Source organism: Chiloscyllium plagiosum, unplaced genomic scaffold (assembly GCF_037043375.1).
Source record: "Chiloscyllium plagiosum isolate Xiang-an unplaced genomic scaffold, Cpla_swu_hap1 HiC_scaffold_4, whole genome shotgun sequence".
Lineage (NCBI taxonomy): Eukaryota > Metazoa > Chordata > Chondrichthyes > Orectolobiformes > Hemiscylliidae > Chiloscyllium > Chiloscyllium plagiosum.
The window spans coordinates 128,416,160-128,439,136 of NW_028270142.1; the positions used below are offsets into that span (position 1 = coordinate 128,416,160).

Sequence of the window (22,977 nt, forward strand, 5' to 3'; positions counted from 1 at the left end):
CCACAGAAATATGACTGACTCAATTGCCCTCTGAAATTATTAGGTACGTCACTCAATTCTGCCAACTAGGGATGGACAGTAAATGCAGTCAGTGACCTAAATCCAGAGAAATTACCCTTCTCTATCAAAGCAAATCTTAGCAGGACTGATACATTTAATGGTAAGGTCCTGAGGAGTGTTGCTGAACAAAGAGACCTTGGAGTACAGGTTCATAGCTCCTTGAAAGTGGAGTTGCAGGTAGTGAAGAAGGCATTTGGTATGCTTTCCTTTATTGGTCTGAGTATTGAGTACAGGACATTGGTTAGGCCACTGTTGGAATATTGCATGCAATTCTGGTCTAGTTTCTATCGGAAAGATGTTGTGAAATTTGAAAGGGTTCAGAAAAGATTTACAAGGGTGTTGCCAGGGTTGGAGGATGAGCTACATGGAGAGGTTGAATAAGCTGGGGCTATTTTCCCTGGAGCGTCGGAGGCTGAGTGGTTGATAAAATCATGAGGATATGGATAGGATAATTAGACAAAGTCTTTTCTTTGGGGTGGGAGAGTCCAGAGGTAGAGGGATAGGTTTAGGGTGATAGGGAAAGATATAAGAGACCTAAGGGGCAACTTTTTCCTGCAGAGGGTGGTACATGTATGGAATGAGCTGTCAGAGGAAGTGGGGGAGGCTGGTACAATTGCAACATTTAAAAGACATCTGGATGGGTATATGATTAGGAAGAATTTGGAGTGATATGGGCCAGGTGCTGGCAGGTGGGATTAGATTGGATTGGGATATCTGTTCGGCATGGACACGTTGGATCGGAGGGTCTGTTTCCGTGCTGTACATCTCCAGGAGTCTATGACTCTAAATTGTTATGTTCAAGGTAATTACTAGTCCCAGTGTTGTCCTGTGAATTGTGAAGTCATCTTAGATGAATACTTAGCAAACTGAAAGTTTGGACTTTTAGTTGTTTACTAATTTGCCAATTACTAACGAAGCATTCATGTTTTGGAAAATTTACAAGCTAAACTGTTTACACCAAGGTAACTGTGGTTATCTTACACTGTTCTATACCATCTTTTAGGAGAGAAAATATATCTGTTTCTGACCCAGTCAGGTATCTCCAAAGCTGCCTTAAAAGTTTTCTAACTCCGATTTCTAAACTAAAATCAATCCTTGATTTTTCTAAACCATCAACAAGGTAATCTTTTTAACGATTGCAATCTATCGTATTTAAGCCTTGAGGGATTTTGCAGTCGTTATACTCTTGACACATGTTGGATTAGGTCACTGTTCCAGAAAGTACTCTCTGACCTTTCTTTTTAAACCCTTCACAAAAGCAACTAGCACCAAAATGCCTCTAGTTGAAATCCAAACTCTCAAAATGATATATATTGCACACTTTTCATCACAACACATAATCGCAATCTCACACCACGGTGCCATTTTAATACCTAATTTGTATCCTCTGAGGCCTTAATATTCACCCACAAAAGTGGATACAATCCTCCAACTGAGGCCTAACTAGTGTTTTATGCAAGTTTAATGTAGCTTACTTGCTTGTGTCCATTACCTTGATCTATAAAGCCAAGGAGCACATGGAATCTCAGAATTATCACAGTATAGAAAGAGGCCATTCAACCCATTGTGTCTTCACCAGCGGGGCAAATGAGTGTTAGTCTCCTATTCTCTTGCTGTAAATCTGTAAGTTCTTCCATTTCAAATGATCATCTCCCTCCCTTTTGTATGCCTCATCTGAACCTGCCTCCACTACACTTTTTGAAAGGGCACTCCACACCCCACACCAAGATTTTTCTGCCAATTTCAAAGTGCTCTTATCTAAAATGGTGGTTGGTTTAACATTCTAATAATATTTCACTTACTTGGTGCTGTTTTGAGCATACTGATATGCTACCAATATGACATAGCAGCCTATCAATTGAACTGAAACTTGTCTGAATATTAATAGACTCACTTAACATTTGCCACAGGATGGCGCCACAGTGGTACACTTCCCAGTGGAGAACTGACATCTTGGTGAAACAAAGTAAAAGCACGTCCATTTTATTCGCCATGCAATCCACGGAAAGTCATCATCTAGTGTTCCCTTTGCTGCTGAATGTGCTGGGAGTTTACTCTTTTACCAGATCCTTCTTTTCAACAGCCAGTATTGCTACCACAGCCGCTGGGACATTCACCCACAATGCTACTCTTTTTGGTAATGCTTCTTTGTCACTGGTCTGTCTGTCTGTTAGATTAGATTCCCTGCAGTGTGGAAACAGGTCCTTCAACCCAACAAGTCCACACCAACCCTCCAAAGAGTAACCCCCTGACTAATGCACCTAACACTATCAGCAATTTAGCATGACCAATTCACCTGACTTGCACACCTTTGGACTGTGGGAGGAAACTGGAGCACCTGGAGGATACCCATGCAGATACGGGGAGAATGTGCAAATTCCACACAGTCACCTGAGGCTGGAATCGAACCTGAATCCCTGGCGCTGTGAGGCAGAAGTACTAACCACTGAGTCACCATGCCACCCTAAAAGCTTACTACTACCAACCTGATCAGACTTATGATGATATGATGAGGTTTGCTAACAGTGGTGATTTGTCTTCTGCCAGCCAAGTGAACCCTAAATGACCACTTAGTTCCCGAACAAAAACCTGTTTCTCCTTGCCAAAGTCCTTAAATCAACTTTCTTGACTGAGGCCTGGCAGCCTATTTTTATGTAATATGACTAATGTTTAAAGATTGTTTTGCGTTATTGACCCCATTTTATCAGCTGTCTCCAAAAGTATTTTGTTTATGTACTGCGCCATCAGCAGTCTTTTACTGAGTGGTGCATCTCCCCTTTCTATGAATAGCAGCAAGAGAGACAGGCCAGTGAAGATACAAATTTGTTTCCTGATTTGTAATAACCTTGGATCAATGTGACTGAATGGATTTTACAAATGCCTTCAATTATTCTCTATTAATAATTGGCCAATACTTCTAAGACTTTAAACCTCTGCAGAAGGATGGTTTGGCTGGTGAAGAGTGAATTACATGTAATCTAGCCCTGATATACATGAGCCCACTGCCACTCTTACACTGATCTTGGTGTGTGAGTGACCACTACAGGTGTGCTCGACATTTATTAACCAACTTGAATTAAGCTTTAAACTAGCTACACGTTTTCCTAAGGGCTTAGAAACTTGACAGCGCAATAGAGGCAGGAGCTACTGCCAACAAAGTGACTCAGTGCATTCATTGTGAATCATGTGAAGCAGGAATGCTTCCCTATCCCCAAGGTCCCTCAAATAACCCTGTGAGCTTTAGCCGCTACCAAACCCCTAGTCCCCACCTTCACCGTTGACAAAACGGAACTTCTTTACTCAAACCTGTACCAAGCTATCTATTGTCTGGAGCAGTCTTCAATGATCCCTGACTATGGCCTCCTACCACCAGCTTGTTTTCTGTCTGCTCTGGCCAGTTGACAGATGAGAAGCCAAATTTCACTATACAGGTAAGGCCATTCAGCTCAGCGCGACCACATACCTGACCTTGCTGAATTCTCAATTATTTCAAGTTTCCAACTGCCTCATAAGCATTGGGGCTGTGATTTTGATTCAGTCTCTGTTCCTTGAGAATGCGGATATTGAGAATAGGACCCAACTAGACATATATTGCCTCTGTTCCCAATGGTTAACCTATCTAGCATGCTCAATATCAAGGCTCATAAACAAACAATGGCCTGATTTTTACCACATGCACACAATTTTAGTTCAGCATAATTCTGTAGTTTGTGTACTGGGGTAGAAAATTGAATGATTATTTTAAATCTGTAGTCGCTTTGTAACACAACTTGAGTATTGTTGAAAAAGGTCACATATTTTCAAATGTTTTCATTCTGATCAGTTCAAGAAAAACAACTTTGACAAAATATACTTTTTCCAGCAATACTTTTAACTTTTCTTTTCAATGAGATTTTACAGTATGAAAAAGATCCTTCAGTCCATATGTCCATGCTGGTCCCAAAACAGCAATCTGTTCTAATCCTATTGCCCAGCACTTGTCCCATAGCTTTGGAAGGATGCTCTGGTATTTCAAGTGTTCATAAATTTTTTGAGAGTTCCTGCCTTTACCATCTTTTTTTAGACAGTGCATTCCAGATACCTCGATTCTCTGATTGAAAAATCTTTTCCTCAAATCCCACCTAAACCTCCTGCTCCTTAATATAAAGCTGTGGCACAAGGCTGTTGACTCCTGGTCCTTCAGAGTTCATATATCTCAGTCAGATCCACCCTTCAGCGTTCTCTAGTCTAAGGAAAACAGCCTCATCCTATCTAGTATCTCTTTGTAGCTGAATTGCTGTTCAGTAAATGGTTCTGCTTCCATTCAACAAGAGTACAGTTGGTGCTTTGCTATGCCATAAAAATGTGCAACAAGTTGGGGCTTTGACTAGCAGTCTGGCCTGACACTGTCACAAATGAATTAGTTTAAATTTTGAGTTGTTGAATCACAGCGTATTTAAAAAGATGGGGTCCAAAATACACTTCAGTTTTCCAACTATGGCAAAAGACATAAAGCAAAATATTGACATATTTGAGGAATTGATGAAATACTTGACATTACGTTGACAGGTCTTTAGTCCTGGGGACTGGCGTATATCTATCCTTCTAGCTGTAAGTATAGAGACCAAAATAGAAGCCATTTATTTTTAAACAGAAACTGGGAGTGGAGAACTTCAATAGACTCAAATGGTTATGATCAAAGTACTGAGAGGTTCTCTTTTGGTTTCAGATTCCAGCATCTGCAGTAATTTGCTTTTATCCAGTGTTTAACCCACTGCCACCTCTCTTCCAGGAATGCCTACCCTTCTCTCCAACAGGATTTTCATTTGTCTCTCCCCCTGTCCACCTTCACTGCTTTCCTTGTCTCTACCTTTGCTTCTGGAGCCATGACTCGCCTTCTCTCAGCCTAGTATAAATACCTCCCTATTTCTCCTCTTTTTTTAGCTTTGATAAAGGGTCAGTTAGACTCGAAACGTCAGCTCTTTTCTCTCCTTACAGATGCTACCAGACCTGCTGAAATTTTCCAGCATTTTCTCTTTTGATTACTGAGAGTTTTACTTGTATTCATTCATGGGTTGTGAGTTTCTGTGGCTGCGCCAGAATAGGAGCAAAAAATTGGTCATTAAGCCTGTTCTGTCATTCAGTGGGATCATATCTGGTCTGTGACCTGGCCCCAGATATTAAGCTGTGCCCTTCAGTACCTTTGTCAGAAATTAGTTCATACTAGAAAATTTTCAAAGTAAAGTTCCAATGTCCTGATTTCTGTGAATACATCGTTGTGTCTTTCTGTGGTGAAAGAGAGAGTGCGAAGTGAAGAAAGTCAGTATTGTATATTATTATAAAACCCACCAATGAGAGCACATCTGTAATAATTTATTTGGACGGACAAAGATTTTTTGTGCCCAACAGTAGTATTATATCGAAACATAGAAATTAGATGCAACAATAGGCCTTTCAGTCCTCTGAACCTGCTCTGCCAATCAATTTCAATGCCATATTCCTGTTTCTCCCCATGCCTTTAAACCCATTCTGGTTTTGTCCAATCCTATTAATGCTTTCCAAATGTTTTACTTCCACATATTTTATAATAGACTTCAGCAACTTCCCCACTACAATGTTAAGCTAACTGCTCTGTAAGTCACCGTTTTTGTTTTCCTCATTTGTCATCCTCCAGTCTGAAATTTTCCAGATTCTATCGAATTTTGAAAGATTACCACTCGTGTTACAATATTTCCAGGGCCATTTTCTTTACTACTGTGAGATGTAAGTTATCAGGCTCTGATGACTTGTCAATCTTTAACCCCATTAATTTCCAAAGCACCATTATTAATATTAATTTCCTTCAATTCTAGACCTGGTTCTCTAATGTTCTGGGAAGTCAATCATGCCTTTTTTTGTGCAGACAACCAAAATAGGAATTCAATTCTTTTGCTATATCTTTGTTCCCCATTATAATTGCTCCAGCTTCTGACTGCAAGGGACCTACTTTTTTTTTCTAGGTACTTTGTTCAAGTTTCTGTAATTTAACTGCTCTTAATCAAACTTTTTGATTTTATTTTTGCTGAATTTTGAAAGCTCCAAGTCATCAGGCTTGGTGCGTTATCTGTCTCCTCTTTGGATCTAGTATTATTCCTAATTTCTTTTGTAAGCCATGGTTGATCAAATTTTCCTTTATTATTTTTGTGCCAGACAGGAAAGAATAATTGTTGTAATTCAGGCACCAGATTCTTTAAATATGAAGCATTGCCTATTAGCTCCTTTAGTAAGGGCCCCAGTCTACCATTGCAAGTCATGTTGCATATCTTTAAAGTTCTCTTTATTTAGACTCAGCACTCTAGTTTCAAATTTGACTTCACTCTGCTTCTTAATGAAGAATGTGATCTTATGATCGCTGTTCCCAAAGGGATCCTGTTGAATAAGATTGTTAATTAATCTTTTCTCTTTGCACAAATCCAGTCTAGAATAGCCTGTGCTCTAGTTAGTTCCTCGATATATCAGTCTAAAAAGCCAATACATATGCACTGTTGGAAGTTCTCCACAATTTAGATTGCCAATCTTTATATAAATTAAGTTCAGCTATGGTTGCAGTTAATACCTATTGCTTGTATCTCTGATTTCTTATTTACTGTTTAGAACATCTAGTCTTATGCCCGTTGGTGTTTCTTTTCTCCAACCAAACAAATTCCAGATCATACTTTTCCTAGCTGATAATCTTCCTCACTATCGAATTAATTTTCTTCTGTTCTAACCATGTTAACCATTTCCTTTTCTTTTTGGTGTGTCCTTCCAGGGGAGAGGTGAGTGGCAGCAGGAGGTTTCCCTGCTCATTTTTGACCTAGTGCCATGACACTTCATTGACTCCAAACCCAATGTTGAAGTCTGAGAGCAGTTTATTCCTGTCCATATCCCATTGTGGCACCATCTTTGCTGGCTCTGTCTTGCCAGTGGGACATGACCTACCCTAGGGATGGTGATGATATTACCAGGAATGTTGTATGTAAGGTATGATTTATGAATATGATTGGGTCAGGCTGATGCTTGACTTATCTGTGAGATTACTCTCCCCGCTTTTGATATTAGCCCCCACATGTTAGTAAGGAGGACTTTGCAGGGCTGGATTTTCATTGTTATTTACGGAGCCTTAGTCCGTAATTTATCCAGTTTCACTTTTTTTTTCTTTTTCACAGTTGATACAACTGAATGGTTGGCTAGGCATTTTCAGAAAGCAGTTCAGAGTAAAGCACATGGTTTTAGAGTCACATGCAAGCCAGGTCCTTCCCTGAAGGAACAAGCACAGCGAATACTGGAGAAAAGCAGGTCTGTTAGCAACTGTGGAGAGAAAGAGTTAGAATTTCAAGTCTGGTATTGCTCTTCTTCCCTAAAGGATGAATGAACCAGATGGGTTTTTACAACAATTGACCAAGGTTTGAGACTTTCAATTCCATTTCTTTTATTTAATTCAAGTTCTACCATCTATCACGGTGTGATTTAAACCATGCCCGCCAGAACATTACTTGAGTCTTACTTGGCCAGTGACAATAGTGCTAAGCTATTACTTTCCCTGATTGTGTCAGCAAACTTAGAAATCCTTATCTAAGTCATCAATATAGATTGAAAATAATTGAGGCTCTAGCAGTGATTGTTACAGTACCCACTAGATGCAACCTACCTGCCCAAATTTGAGCGGCATGGTGGATCAATAGTTAGCACTGTTGCCTCACAGCATCAGGTTGTGGGTGTCGTTGCCTGAGCCAGGGCAGTATAGTGGCTCAGTGGTTAGCAGTGTTGCCTCAGTGCCAGGGACCCGGGTTTGATTCAGTATTTTACCTTCAAACAAAATTTATAGCAGCTAACTGAAAAATAATTGAGGGCAAAAAATGTATTGAAAGATGTGTGACTGAGGTGCCAGTAAGGGATTGATGAAGAAATAACCATTTTGTGTATAGTCATTCAGTTGGATGGCTATTAGTTAAAAGATAGCACTACTGAAGTGAGATATACATCACAATTTCCAGTTCATGAAAGAAAAACTGTATTTTCTTTTGTCTAGTGTCTTTGAAGACATTCTTACAGGCATTTAAAAGTTTTGGTAATTTTATATAAGGTTTGACATTTCTTTATTCATTGAACTTTCGGCTTTCAAATATTTTGTATTTCATCCTGATCTTCAAACTTTCCTTTTTTTTTGTCATCATTGAAGGAATGAATGATTGGCAGCCCAGAGTTATGAAAGCCAGACGCTTTCTCCCCTTCATCCTCTGCTCTCATCAGACAGCCAAGGGTACTGGATTAATGTTTGACTTCATGAAAAATCTAGAGCATTGCCTCGATGAATTTAATTACAGTTTAACACCTTAGCTTTGTGATTGAGATTGCATTCTTCTTTAAACATCACTTCTATTTGTAGTGTTTGTGCAAACTATCATTTGACGTATGCATCTTTATAACATGTTTGATCACTGGAGCTATTCATCCCATGAAATTGAATGCTGACCTTTGTATATAAAGGTGATTTACACAGCTTTTATTTTATTCTGACTGGATTACCCAAACCCTTTAAAACATTCATTTACTGATGTTTATCTAGTTTTCAAGAACTGAACTTTACTGTTACTGTTCACTGACAAATGTTAAGGAGACATCCTAAAATGGGAAAGAAAATATATGTCATCTTGTATTAGAAAATGCGAAGTAAATTATTTGGTCGGTATCATCAGATTGATGAGAATGTAGATTTTCAGAATGCAGGAATGTTAAATCACCTTTGCATAATATAAATTGGCTTGTTTTGTAACCACTTACGGTTCATGCGCTGATAAAGCAACTCTCGACAATGTGAAAGCACAAAATTCTGAAAACGCTCAGCCAGTCTGACAGCATCTGTGGAGTTAGCAACTGAGTTAACATCTTAGGTTGATGTCCGTGAGATGAAATGTTTATCTCCTCCCTTCTCACCACCTTCAGCCCTAAAAACCTTAACCACAAGAAAGAGCCATTTATTTAGACTCTTATAATTTGATATACTATTTTCCTCGATACAAGGGAGACCAAATCCTCTCTGCAGTCATTTTACCTGTCATTTTATTTCTCCATTCCACTGCAATTATGACCTGACTGTCCTCGGCCTCCAATGCTGTTCCAATTACTTAATCCTGAAGAATAGCACCTTAACATGACTACAGCAATTATGTCGATTAGAGAATCTGAGGTTCTAGTATGATTTTATAAGGTCAGCTCTCATTCTTCTAAACTCCAAGTATAGGTCTAACCTACTCAACTGCTCCTAAGACAATCCTTCCAGAGATGGGAGCATTCTAGTCAACCTGCTCTGGACTGCCTCCAATGCTAGCTTTTGTGTTAAAGATGGTACAAAAAATGAGGTGTTTCATGGAGCTTCACAGCAGCATTATATATCAAACTTGACACCACATCACATGAGGTGATATTGAATCAGATGATCAAATCCTTGATCAAAGAAGTAAAGTTTTAAAGAACATCTTTAAAAAAGAAAGTGTGAGAGAGAGGCAGAGAAGTGTAAAGCAACTATTCCAGAACTTGGGACTTCAGCATAGCCACTAGTGATGGAGTGAATTAGTATTGAGTGGCTAGATTAGAGTAGCACAGATATTGTGGGATTGTTGTGGAGCTGGAGAATGTTACAACAATAGGGAGGGGTCAAGCCGTGGAGGACTTTGAAAACACAGATAAGAATTTAAAATTAAGATGTTGCTTGACTGCAAGCCAGTGCAGGTCTCAAGCACATGGATAATAAAGGAATGGGAGTTCAGATACAGGCAGTGTTTTGAATGTCCTCCTATTCAAGGAAGATAGAATGTGGGAGACCAGCCAGCAATGTATTTGAATTGCCAGGTCTAGAGATAAATAAGGCTTGAATGAGGATTTCAGCAACAGATGAGCTGAGCAAACAGTAAAGCTTAGATTGTTGCAGTGGAAATGGGCGGTTTGTATGTTGGCATTTGAGGTTGGGATATCCATAACACCATAAATGATAATCTGTCACTCCATTTTCCTGCCTTTGTCTCATAACCCTTGATTCCCTTACTGTTCAAAAATCTGTCGCTGTCTCAGCCCTATCTCAGCTCTATCTCTCAGTCCCCTTGGGCCACCCCCTCATTCCTGATGAAGAGCTTATGTTCAACACGTTAACTGTCCTGCTTCTCGATGTTGCCTGACCAGCTATGCTTCTCTTCAACTCTCGTCTCCAGCATTTGCAGTTCTCACTTTCTCCTAGTTGATTATAACCTTACTGTGAAGCCTCTTCCAAGGATGCCTACCTTAAAGAGGTTCTTCTCCTTCTACAAGGATCTCAGTGAGTCTATCTCTCAGCCCCTTTGAGTCACCCCCTCATTCCTGATGAAAAGCTTATGCTTGAAATGTTGACTATCCTGCTGCTCAGATGCTGCCTGACCAGCTGTGCTTTTCCAGCACCATACTCTTCAACTCTGATAGTCAGCATCTGTAGTTCTCACTTTCTCCTGTCTCAGGAATATGTCTATCGTTAATATCCTTAATGATCCAGCCTCAATATCCCTCAGGGGCTGAATTCCACAGATTGACTACCTTCTGAGAGAAGAAATTCTCAAGCACTAACAAATCTTTCTGTGCTGCAGTTTTCTGCATTTTCTCTTGATTTAAATATTATGAAAATTTCCTCTATTCTTCCTGCCAAAGTACATAATCTCATATTTTTCCACATTATATTCCATCTGCTGAGTTTTTGCCCACTCACTTAGCCTGTGTATTCGCTGGCTCTCTTTAAAAAAAAATGTTTGCAACTCCAGTCATTCACCATCTACCCTCAAGTCCAGGGAAGACTGAAAGGTTAGATCCATTGCCCCTGCAATTTCTACCCTCACTTCCTTCAAAGTCTTTGGATGACTGTCATCTCATCCTGATTCCTTGTCAACTTTATGGACCAACAGTCTAATGCTTCTTACTTAATAATTTGGAACCTTTAGGTGACAGTTTCCTCCTCTATCACCATGGACTGAGCAGCATCGTACCCAGATGAAAGATTCATTTAATACCTCAGCCATGACTATGCCTCCTTCAGAAAATCCTGCTTTTGCTATCTGGTCCCGCTCCTCTTACAACCACACTTTTACTGTTTATATGCCCATTCAAGATTTTGCGTTTCCCTTTTATGTTAGTTCGAGTCTTTACTTGTAGTTCTTCTTTGTTTCTCTCGTTTGCTTTTCCAGCTTCCCCCCTTAATTCTTCGGTATTCTGCAATATTAATTAGTCTAGCATGTGCTGCCTTAACAAATGTTCTTTGGAAAGCTCCTGTTGTAGTCCAATGTGATACTAGATTGTCAGCAGACTGTCACCAGGAAGAAGGATGAGATCAGTGTAGTTTTTTTAGCTCCTTACAGTCCTCTGGACTCAACATTAAATTCACGACTTAATATCATAACCTTGTGCTCTTGAAAATATTATTTTGTTTGTGTTTTTTGTGTATTTTGATTATTTAGAAAGCAACTGTTAAGGATTCCATGTGCCCTATTTACGCCACCTCAAGACCCACTTCTTCCTTCTTATTCCATTACTATTTCCTTCTGACTTTCACTTTCCACTCCATCACAGACCTATGTTAGTTTCTGCTCCCTCCACCTCTCTCGTGACTGTTTGAAGCCTATCACATCTCTCATCTTTTATAGTAGTGATGAAGCGCATGAATCTGAAACATTAACCTGCTTGCTTGCCCACCAATGCTGACAGACCTGCTGAGTATATCCAGCATTTCCTGCTTTTAGTAAAATATTTTCTGCATTTGCAGTGTTTTTAGTCTAACTTACAATGTGCACTGACTTTGCTTATTTGCTAATGCAACATCTTGCATTTGTACTTCCTGCTTTTTAACTAGAAATTGTTCTGCTCTCACCTTTTTAATTTATTTTTCCTGAAGGAAGTTTGAAAATTTAATACTTAGCAATATAGCCCTGATTGGAAATATGAAATTAGAAATTTTGTTTAATGTCTCTTCCCATTTTAAATTGAAACTAAAATATCATTTTAAAAGAAAGATTTATTACCGTGTTGTCTACAACTGCACTGATGCTTTGCACTCTTTCAGCAATACTTAATCTTAGCATGCACAGTAGACGTTTTGCATTAATACTTGTACTGTACTTTTTTAAATAAAAGCATTTTGGGTACTCAGCTAATTTGATGACTGGTATACCCTTCCACTGAAAGCATTGGACATGATCAACATGAGTAAAGTTTTCTATCTCGAGCTTAAAAACTTTATGGACGTAACTTTGACAGCGCTTTGTAGAGTTTCTCTAATAATTGCAACCAACTAAACACTTGTTTTCCATTTGCCTTCTGTCCTGAGCTGTCTTCCAATGACTCCTCCAACACTGCATTTGTGGTGATTAGATCCTGTATAATCGAAGCCTATGGCAGAATGCAGTCCTATACCTGCTTGAGCCCAGAAAATGCTGCTTTATAGTGCATCATCTTATACCCTAAGGGATCTAGGTCGAATAACCCATGTTATTCAAAGTACTTGTGTCTGAATCCAGCCCAAACTAATTGGGTGGAAGTTTCCTGTTTCTCCTGACTTCTGGATTTCAGTTTTCACCTGATATACGTGAATCCTTAGCTCAAAAGAACATCAAAAGGGGTATGAAATGTTCTAACACAGTGAAATTCATCTTGCTTTAAACATATTGATAGGCAGGAGAGTGATTAATTCTGTATGTGGACAAGTTGTATTTAAAGAGGGAGTTAGTGATTTATGTTGGCAGATACTGCCAAGTGTGACAATCAGTTTATTTCCCAGTATTAATATCTTCAACAATTCATCACAAATATAAGGATGTGCAAATCTAACATTAATTTGGAGTTTTATATGATCTATAAAAATTTATTTTTAAATAAATCCTTAGTTTCCATCTGTTATGAATCATATATTCTTGCATTTTCTGATGCCTTTGTTCCTGAAGATTGTTTTTGTTTCCTGCCTCTAATAATAATGCAATTTTCCACCTTTTCTCCCCTCCTTGTTTTTCTTCTCTTTCTCTCTTGCTGCCTGGATTCACAGATGAAATTAGTGGGGACGGTAATTGTTATGCTTAAAATTACAAAGAATTTGAACTTGCTAACAACATTAATTCATGTTTTAGTAGTTTTTGCTTTTAGTTTATACACCAGGAAAATGTACAGACTGACTTTCACATACATATCTCACAGCAGACTATGTATGCAACAGAAGCATTTTTAAAATTACAGTTCAGTGTCTTTACTATTGAATTTTTCATTCTATGCATGTAATTAATGACTAGAAAATGTACTAACTGCTTTCTTCATATTGATTCTGCTACCCAAACAAAATTTATTATCTAACCGTATTCTTTAAATGTTCCTTACATTAAGTTATGTTATTTACTGTCTGATTTTCTTGCATCATATTTGGATCAGTGGGAAAATCTATGCCAATGTTCTAGCAATGTTACCATTTGATGTTGGTATGAGAGTGACCTAAGGCAGCCATTAATGCTCTTCCTCTTCTGTACAGTATCGAGTCTTGGCTCAATAGCATTCCTTAACGATATAGTTGACACAGGAAGTCATCAAATAGGAACTTGGGTGAACTGTTCCCCTCAATGCTCCTACCAATAACGACTGCGTGCTCTGCCAGTCATGTGGCATTGAACTTTAATCAAGACTTAATACTGGCTATTGTTTTTTTTTAACATTGGTAAATGAGATCTGATCCATTATGTGTAATGTAACTAACATGGGATGGGGTCATAATGCATGCCCCTGGTTTTATTTTCTTTTTAAATATTTACCAATTACTCAACTGAGAGGAAGAATGAAATCTCCCCCAATTTAGATTATTTACTGAGCTGTACTATTGTTTTTTTTTTCAGTTTATTTTCAGAGGTGTTCATTGACAATCTAGATGTGACTCGGTTAAGAGATTGTAATCTAAAAATAATTTATGGTGTTGTCGCTGTAAGTCTGATAACTCAAAGGCAATGAAGGCAACAAACTTTGCATTATTGTATTGAGTAATTCAAAGAAATTTGGGGACAAATTACTTTTGTCATATTTCGATTGTTTTCCAAGTACCACAAAGAAAACCAGTAAATAAGAGGTCCTTGCTGTCATAGTGAATTGCACTTGACCTTTTTACTTAAAATATTTTACTTTCAATCCAACTCAAACTGGTCAGATATGGATTCTTTTGATCTTTTGGCTATTAGTATCATATGCATTTTTTTTTCAAAATAATATATTTGAGCAGCAAGGATGAGTTTAAACAATAGAATAGAATCCCTACAGTGTGGAAACAGGCCATTTTAGCCTCACAAGTCCACACCGAATCTCCAAACAGTATCCAACCCAGACTCATGCCCCTACCTCAACATCTGGGAGACAGGATGCCTACTTGCGGATCATTTCAGAGAACATCTCTGGGACACCGCACCCACCAAACCCAACTCCCCCTCCCACTCCATCAAGGGCGTGCAGGGTCTGGGCCTCCTCTATCGCCAATACCGTTACCACCCGATGCCTGGAGGAATAAAGCCTCATATTCTGCATTGGGACCCTGTAACCACATGGGATAAATGTGGATTTCAGTAGCTTCCTCATTTCCCTTCAGCCCAAATTGTCCCAGTCCCAAGCCTCCAACTCAGCACCACCCTCTGCACCTTTGCCCTCATCTTCATCCACCTATTGCTTTCTCACCATCTTCTCTCTCCCCCCCCCCACAATTAATTTCTCAGCCCTAGCCCACAAGCCTCATTCCTGATGAAGGGCTTATACCCGAAACATGGATTTTCCTGCTCCTCTGATGCTGCCTGACCTGCTGTGCTTTCCAGCAACACACTCTCGACTCTGATCTCCAGCATCTGCAGTCCTCACTTTCTCCCACTCCCCTACAGTTCCTCTAACTAATGCACCTAGCCTGCACATCCCTGAAAACTATGGGCAATTTAGTGTGACCAATTCACCTAAGCTGTGCATCTTTAGACTGTGGGAGGAAACCAGAACATTTGGAGGAAACTCACTTGGACAATGGGAGAATGTGCAAACTCCACGCAGATAGTTGCCTGGTCCCTGGCGCTGTGAGGCAGCAATGCTAGCCACTGAGCCACCGTGCTGTCCTAATCTTGAGTCAGTTCCTCATTAACTGAAGGCAAGCTTATTTTGACATGCAGTTTGACAGTCTTATTAATATCAGTGATATTGCAGATTGTCACAGTAATGCAATGGGCAAATTTTATTCTTTTTTTCGATCAACTTTAGTTTTACTTCATATTCCTCTTTGCTTAACCTAACATATGAGGGTTGTTGCCAACTTAGATGCCTAAATAAAATTCATTCGACCATTTGAAAAAAAACCCAGTGGGAATTATGTGCCTTTTTTTCAACGCCATAATAGTTAGGTACAAGCTGAAAATGTGTTGCTGGAACAGCGCAGCAGGTCAGGCAGCATCCAGGGAACAGGAGAATCGACGTTTCGGGCATAAGCCCTTCTTCAGGCTTCCAGACCTAGTTAGGTACAAACCAATGCTGGCTATGAATCATAGAATCCCTACAGTGTGGAAGCAGACCAGTTGGCTCATTGAGTCCACACTGACCCTCCAAAGAGCATCCCACCCAGACCCATCACAACTACCACCGCATTCCAGCATTTCTTATGGCTAATCCACCTAGCCAGCACGACCCTGGATACTATGAGCAATTTAGCCTGAACAATTCATCTAACCTGAACACCTTTGGACTGCGTGACAATTTGTGTGTGTCAAAAGAGAAATGTGAGTACAGGCTTAGAATGTATTCCATTTATGGATTTGTTAGCGGACATTATTTCACCAAAATGAAAGAAAACGACTTTAATGTATTATTAGCAGTCATTGAATTGAAAAGTGGTTTTCAAACACTGAGGTGCACCAGAAAGCAGGATAGTGAGGTCCCCAGGAGTGACACCTAGCAAATAGTTAAAAGGGCCAGAATACATAATTAACCTTAATGATCCTAGCAAACCTGCATTGACATATTAGCTCCTCCACATTACTTCAGTCCACATTTAAATATTCTGACAATTCTCTTCATTGAGATTAAATTTGATAGATCCCCAAAAATGGGCTAGGAGACCATGATGCATAGTGAACCTGTTCCCATTGAATACAGGGCAAACAGGACACCAATCTTCAATGATTTCCATGTTGTTGATCTATTGATTGGCAAACCACATGAGCCAATATCATAGTGGCTGGCACACCTTAAAGCTAGACTGTTCCCCCTTAAAGGTGAAGTGTATTGTTGCAAGAGGAGATGATGGTAGTTGGGCAGGAAGGATAATCCAAGAACCATTGAAGAATAACACAATGTGGGAAAGAGCAGGCTCCAAGATTTCTAGAGATTCTGGTGGAGGTGCAACTAGGCAGATACTTGATTTCTGCAAAGGCCTAGAAGGCTGCCCAGACACCTGCTCAAGAGGCAGTCAGAGGAGATAGACGTAGAAGGTGTGAGTCAAACACAGACAATCTAGAAGTAATTCTAAAATCAATGACCTCACACAAATGGTCAGGATTAGTAAATGTATCTATGAATGTTATTTCCTACTGAGATCTCAACCTCAGACTCTATGCAATTCATCATTCAACCACCAACAATGCCTCTCAATTACACCTCATATCTAATATTCATCTATTTCACTACAACCGCAACACTCACATCTTACATACATCTTGGCTGAAAGTCAGCCAAGGTAACCACATTACCCAAATTTACTGAAACTCTTCGCTGTCTTTCTTGAGAAACAAAGTAGCACACAACAGGAGGCAGCAGAAGATCTAAGAAGAAAGTAATGCCTGCTTGTCCTAAACCCTATGGAGGAGATTGGCCATGCTTGGAATACCCTTTTTTAAATTGACATATGGGACATGGGTGTCACTGGCTGGCCAGCATTTATTACCTAGTTGCCCTTGTGACAGTGGTAGTGAGCTGCCCTCTTGAATTTTTTGAAGAAAATTAGGAATAGGTAGACCCACAATGCTATTAGGGAGTTCCAAGATTTTAATCCAGTGATACTGAAGGAATGCTGAATTTGAAAAGATAGGGGTTAATTAGAAGTAGTTAGCGTGGCTTTGTGCGTAGGATATTATGCCTCAAATTTGTTAGACTTCTTTGATGAAGTGATTAGAAAGGTTGACTAGGGCAGGGCGGTAGATGCAGTCTACATGGAATTCAGTAAGGCCTTTGATAAGGTTCCACATGGTAGGCTGATCTGGAATATTAGATCGCATGGAATCCAGGGGGAGCTGGCAAATTGGAAAGAGAATTGGCTTGAAGGTAGGAAGCAGAAGGTAATTGAAGGATGCTTTTCAAACTGGAAACCAATGACTAGTGGAGTGCCTCAGAGGTGGATGCTGGGCCATTTACTGTTTGTTATCTATATCAATGATTTGGATGAGAATGTAAAAGGCATGATTAGTAAATTTGCAGATGGCACTAAAATAGGCAGAATTGTGAACAGTGAGAAAGGTTATCAGAAATTACAGCAGGACCTTGATCAGCTGAGGAAGTGGGTCGAGAAATGTCAAATGGAATTTAATATAGATAAAGGTGAGGTTTTACCTTTTGGGAAGTTAAATCAAAGTAGGAGTTTCATGGTGAATTGTAGGGCCTTAACAAGTGTGGTGGAACAGAGCCACCTTGGTTCTCTGAAAGTTCAGTCACAAGTAATTAGGGCAGTGAAGGAGGCTTCATCAGTCAGGGCACTGAGTATAGAAGTTGGTATTTTTGCCATCATCTCCCAGACCATACAGAACCTCATCACCTCAGGAGATCTCTCACCCACAGCTTCCAACCTCATAGTCCGGGAACCCCGCACTGCCCGGTTCTACCTCCTTCCCAACATCCACAAGCCTGACCACCCTGGCCGATCCATTGTCTCAGCATGCTCCTGCCCCACTGATCTCATCTCTACCTACCTCGACACTGTCCTATTCCCCCTCGTCCATACGTTCGGGACACTACCCACGCCCTCCACCTCCTCCAAGACTTCCGTTTCCCTGGCCCCCAATGCCTCATCTTCACCATGGATATCCAATCACTCTACACCTCCATCCGCCATGACCAGGGCCTCCAAGCCCTCCGTTTTGTCCTCTCCAGACGTCCCCATCAGTACCCTTCCACCGACACTCTCATTCGTTTGGCCGAACTGGTCCTCACCCTTAACAATTTCTCCTTTGAATCCTCCCACTTCCTCCAGACCAAAGGGGTAGCCATGGGCACACGTATGGGCCCCAGCTATGCCTGTCTCTTTGTTGGCTACGTAGAACAGTTGATCTTCCGTAATTACACCGGCACCACTCCCCACCTCTTCCTCCGCTACATTGATGACTGCATTGGCGCCACCTCGTGCTCCCGTGAGGAGGTTGAGCAATTCATCAACTTCACCAACACATTCCACCCTGACCTTAAATTTACCTGGACCATCTCTGACACATCCCTTCCCTTCCTGGACCTCTCCATCTCCATTAGTGACGACCGACTTGACACTGACATTTTTTACAAACCCACCGACTCCCACAGCTACCTGGATTACACCTCTTCCCACCCTATCTCTTGCAAAAATACCATCCCATATTCCCAATTCCTCTGCCTCTGCCGTATCTGCTCCCAGGAGGACCAGTTCCACCATAGAACACACCAGATGGCCTCCTTCTTTAGAGACCGCAATTTCCCTTCCCACGTGGTTAAAGATGCCCCCCAACGCATCTCGTCCACATCCCGCACCTCTGCCCTCAGACCCCACCCCTCCAACCGTAACAAGGACAGAATGCCCCTGGTGCTCACCTTCCACCCTACAAATCTTCACATAAACCAAATCATCCGCCGACATTTCCGCCACCTCCAAAAAGACCCCACCACCAGGGATATATTTCCCTCCCCAACCCTTTCCGCCTTCCGCAAAGACCGTTCCCTCTGTGACTACCTGGTCAGGTCCACGCCTCCCTACGACCCACCCTCCCATCCTGGCACTTTCCCCTGCCACCGCAGGAACTGTAAAACCTGTGTCCACACCACCTCCCTCACCTCTATCCAAGGCCCTAAAGGAGCCTTCCCCATCCATCAACGTTTTACCTGCACATCCACTAATATCATTTATTGTATCCGTTGCTCCCGATGCGGTCTCCTCTACATTGCAGAGACTGGGCGCCTCCTAGCAGAGCACTTTAGGGAACATCTCCGGGACACCCGCACCAATCAACCACACCGCCCCGTGGCTCAACATTTCAACTCCCCCTCCCACTCTGCCGAGGACATGGAGGTCCTGGGCCTCCTTCACCGCCGTTCCCTCACCACCAGACGCCTGGAGGAAGAACGCCTCATCTTCCGCCTCGGAACACTTCAACCCCAGGGCATCAATGTGGACTTCAATAGCTTCCTCATTTCCCCTTCCCCCACCTCATCCCAGTTTCAAACTTCCAGCTCAGCACTGTCCCCTTGACTTGTCCGACCTGCCTAGTTCCTTTTCCACCTATCCACTCCACCCTCTCCTCCCTGACCTATCACCTTCATCTCCTCCCCCACTCACCCATTGTACTCTATGCTACTCTCTCCCCACCCCCACCCTCCCCTAGCTTATCTCTCCACGCTTCAGGCTCTCTCCCTTTATTCCTGATGAAGGGCTTTTGCCCGAAACGTCGATTTCGCTGCTCGTTGGATGCTGCCTGAATTGCTGTGCTCTTCCACCACCACTAATCCAGAATCTGGTTTCCAGCATCTGCAGTTATTGTTTTTACCAAGTTATGTTGAAGTTGTACACAATGTTGGTGAGGCCACACTTGAAGTATTATGTTCAGTTTTGGTCACCTTGCGATAGGAAGGATGTTATTAAACTGGAAGGAGTGCAGAAGAAATTCAAAAGGATGATGCGTGTAGGCTTGAGTGTAGGGAGAGGTTGCACAAGCCATGAATTTTTTCTTTAGAGGGTAGTGAACTGAGGGGGCACCTTATAGAAGTGTATAAGATCATGAAAAGCATGGATAGGGTGAATGCACTCGGTCAAGATTGGAATGGTGCTGGAAAAGCACAGCAGGTCAGGCAGCATCTGAGCACCAGGAAAATCTGCGTTTCAGGCAGCCTGATGAAGGGCTTTTGCCCGAAACGTCAATTTTCCTGCTCCTCGGATACTGTTGTGCTTTTCCAGCACCACTCTAATCTTGACTCTAATCTCCATCCTCTGCAGTACCTACTTCTGCCTGAATGCACTCAGTATTTTTCCCAGGGTTGGGGAATCCAGGACTAGCGGGCATCATTTTAAGGTTAGAGGGGAAAGACATTTAGTTCAGTGCAAAGGGCCTAACAGGGAAGGCAGATGAACACAGGGCATGGTTAGGAACATGAGACTGGGATCTCATAGCAATTACAAAAACATGGCTCAGGGATGGACAGGACTGGCAGCTTCATGTTCCAGGATACAAATGCAACAGGAAGGATAGAAAGGGAGGCAAGAAAGGAGGGGAAGTAGCGTTTTTGTTAAGGGATAGCATTACAGCTGTACTGAAGGAGGATATTCCTGGAAATACATCCAGGGAAGTTACTTGGGTGGAACTGAGAAATAAGAAAGGGATGATCACCTTATTGGGATTGTATTATTGACTACCTAATAGTCAATGAGAAATTGAGAAATAAATTTGTAAGGAGATCTCCGTTATCTATCAGAATAATAGGGTGGTTATGGTAGGGGATTTTAACTTTCCAAACACAGACTGGGACTGCCACAGTGTTAAGGGCTTAGATGGAGCGGAATTTGTTATGTGTGTACAAGAACATTTTCCGATTCAATATGTGGATGTACCGATGAGAGAAGGTGCGAAACTTGACCTACTCTTGGGAAATAAGGCAGGGCAGGTGACTGAGGTGTCAGTGGGGGAGCACTTTGGCACCAGCAATCATAGTTCTATTCGTTTTAAAATAGTGATGGAAAAGGATAGACCAGATCTAAAAGTTGAAGTTCTAAATTGGAGGGAGGCCAATTTTGACGGTATTAGGCAAGAAATTTCAAAAGCTGATTGGGGGCAGAAGTTTGCAGGTAAAGGGACGGCTGGAAAATTAGAAGCCTTCAGAAATGAGATAATGAGAGTCTAGAGAAAGTATATTCCTGTTAGGGTGAAAGGAAAGACTGGTAGGTATAGGGAATGCTGGATGACTAAAGAAATTGAGGGTTTGGTTAAGAAAAAGAAGGAAGCATATGTCAGGTACACACAGGATAGATAGAGTGAATCCTTAGAGTATAAAGGCAGTAGGAGTATACTTAAGAGAGAAATCAGGAGGGCAAAAAGAGGACATGAGATAGCTTTGGCAAATAGAGTTAAGGAGAATCCAAAAGGTTTTTACAAATATATTAAGAGCAAAAGTGTAACGAGGGAGAGAATAGGGCTCCTCAAATATCAGCGAGGTAAAAACCATGACTGCAGATGCTGGAAACCAGATTCTGGATTAGTGGTGCTGGAAGAGCCCAGCAGTTCAGGCAGCATCCAAGGAGCAGCGAAATCGACGTTTCAGGCAAAAGCCCTTCATCAGAAATAAAGGCAGAGAGCCTGAAGCGGGAGAGATAAGCTAGAGGAGGGTGGGGGTGGGGAGAAAGTGCATAGAGTACAATGGGTGAGTGGGGGAGGGGATGAAGGTGATAGGTCAGGGAGGAGAGGGTGGAGTGGATAGGTGGAAAAGGAGATAGGCAGATAGGACAAGTCCGGACAAGTCATGGGAACAGTGCTGAACTGGAAATTAGGAACAAGGGTGAGGTGGAGGAAGGGGAAATGAGGAAACTGTTGAAGTCCACATTGATGCCCTGGGGTTGAAGTGTTCCGTGGCGGAAGATGAGGCGTTCTTCCTCTAGGCGTCTGGTGGTGAGGGAGCGGCGGTGAAGGAGGCCCAGGACCTCCATGTCCTCGGCAGAGTGGGAGGGGGAGTTGAAATGTTGGGCCACGGGGCGGTGTGGTTGATTGGTGCGGGTGTCCCGGAGATGTTTCCTAAAGTGCTCTGCTAGGAGGCGCCCAGTCTCTGCAATGTAGAGGAGACCGCATCGGGAGCAACGGATACAATAAATGATATGAGTGTATGTGCAGATAAAACTTTGATAGATGTGGAAGGCTCCTTTAGGGCCTTGGATAGAGGTGAGGGAGGAGGTATGGGCGCAGGTTTTACGGTTCCTGCGGTGGCAGGGAGAGGTGCCAGGATGGGATGCTGGACAAATATCATCAAGGCGGCCTTTTTGTGGAGCTGCAGGAGATGGGGGAGATACTAAACAATATTTTGCATCAGTATTTATTGTGGAAAAGGACATGGAAGATATAGAATGTAGGTAAATAGATGGTGACGTCTTTAAAAATGTCCTTATTACAGAGGAGCAAGTGCTGTATGTCTTGAAACGCATGAAAGTAGATAAATCCCCAGGACCTGATCAGGTGTACCCTGGAACTCTGTGGGAGGCTAGGCCTTTTACTGAGATATTTGTATTATCGATAGTCCTATGTGAGATGCTGGAGGTTGTCTAACGTGGTGCCACTGTTTAAGAAAGGTGATAAGGACAAGCCAGGGAACTATAGACCAGTGAGCCTGACGTCAGTGGTGGGCAAGTTGTTGGAGGGAATCCTGAGGGACAGGATGTACATGTATTTGGAAAGGCAAGGACTGATTACATATAGTCAGCATGGCTTTGTGCATGGGAAATCATGTATTACGAACTTTTCATTGAGTTTTTTGAAGAAGTAACGAAGGAGGATTGAAGAAGACAGAGCGGTAGACATGATATATATGGACTTCAGTAAGGCATTCGACAAGGTTCCCTGTGGGAGACTGGTTAGCAAGGTTAGATCACATGGAAGAGAAAGTGAGGTCTGCAGATGCTGGACATCAAAGTTGAAACTTTATTGCTGGAAC

General features: G+C 41.7%; 1 protein-coding gene across 13 annotated transcripts in view; it reads left to right on the plus strand.

Moving 5' to 3' along the window:
* LOC122548888 (focal adhesion kinase 1) overlaps nucleotides 1-22,977 on the plus strand; it is a 511,554-nt gene that overhangs the window by 334,297 nt on the left and 154,280 nt on the right. For 10 of the 13 annotated variants that reach the window (XM_087986664.1, XM_087986658.1, XM_043687803.2 and 7 more), the window contains one exon: nucleotides 13,109-13,126. The exons of the other annotated variants lie outside the window; for them this stretch is intronic. In XM_087986664.1, the coding sequence (XP_087842790.1) occupies nucleotides 13,109-13,126 (18 nt within the window). The remainder of the gene's footprint in view (nucleotides 1-13,108; nucleotides 13,127-22,977) is intronic. 13 annotated transcript variants of the gene reach the window in all.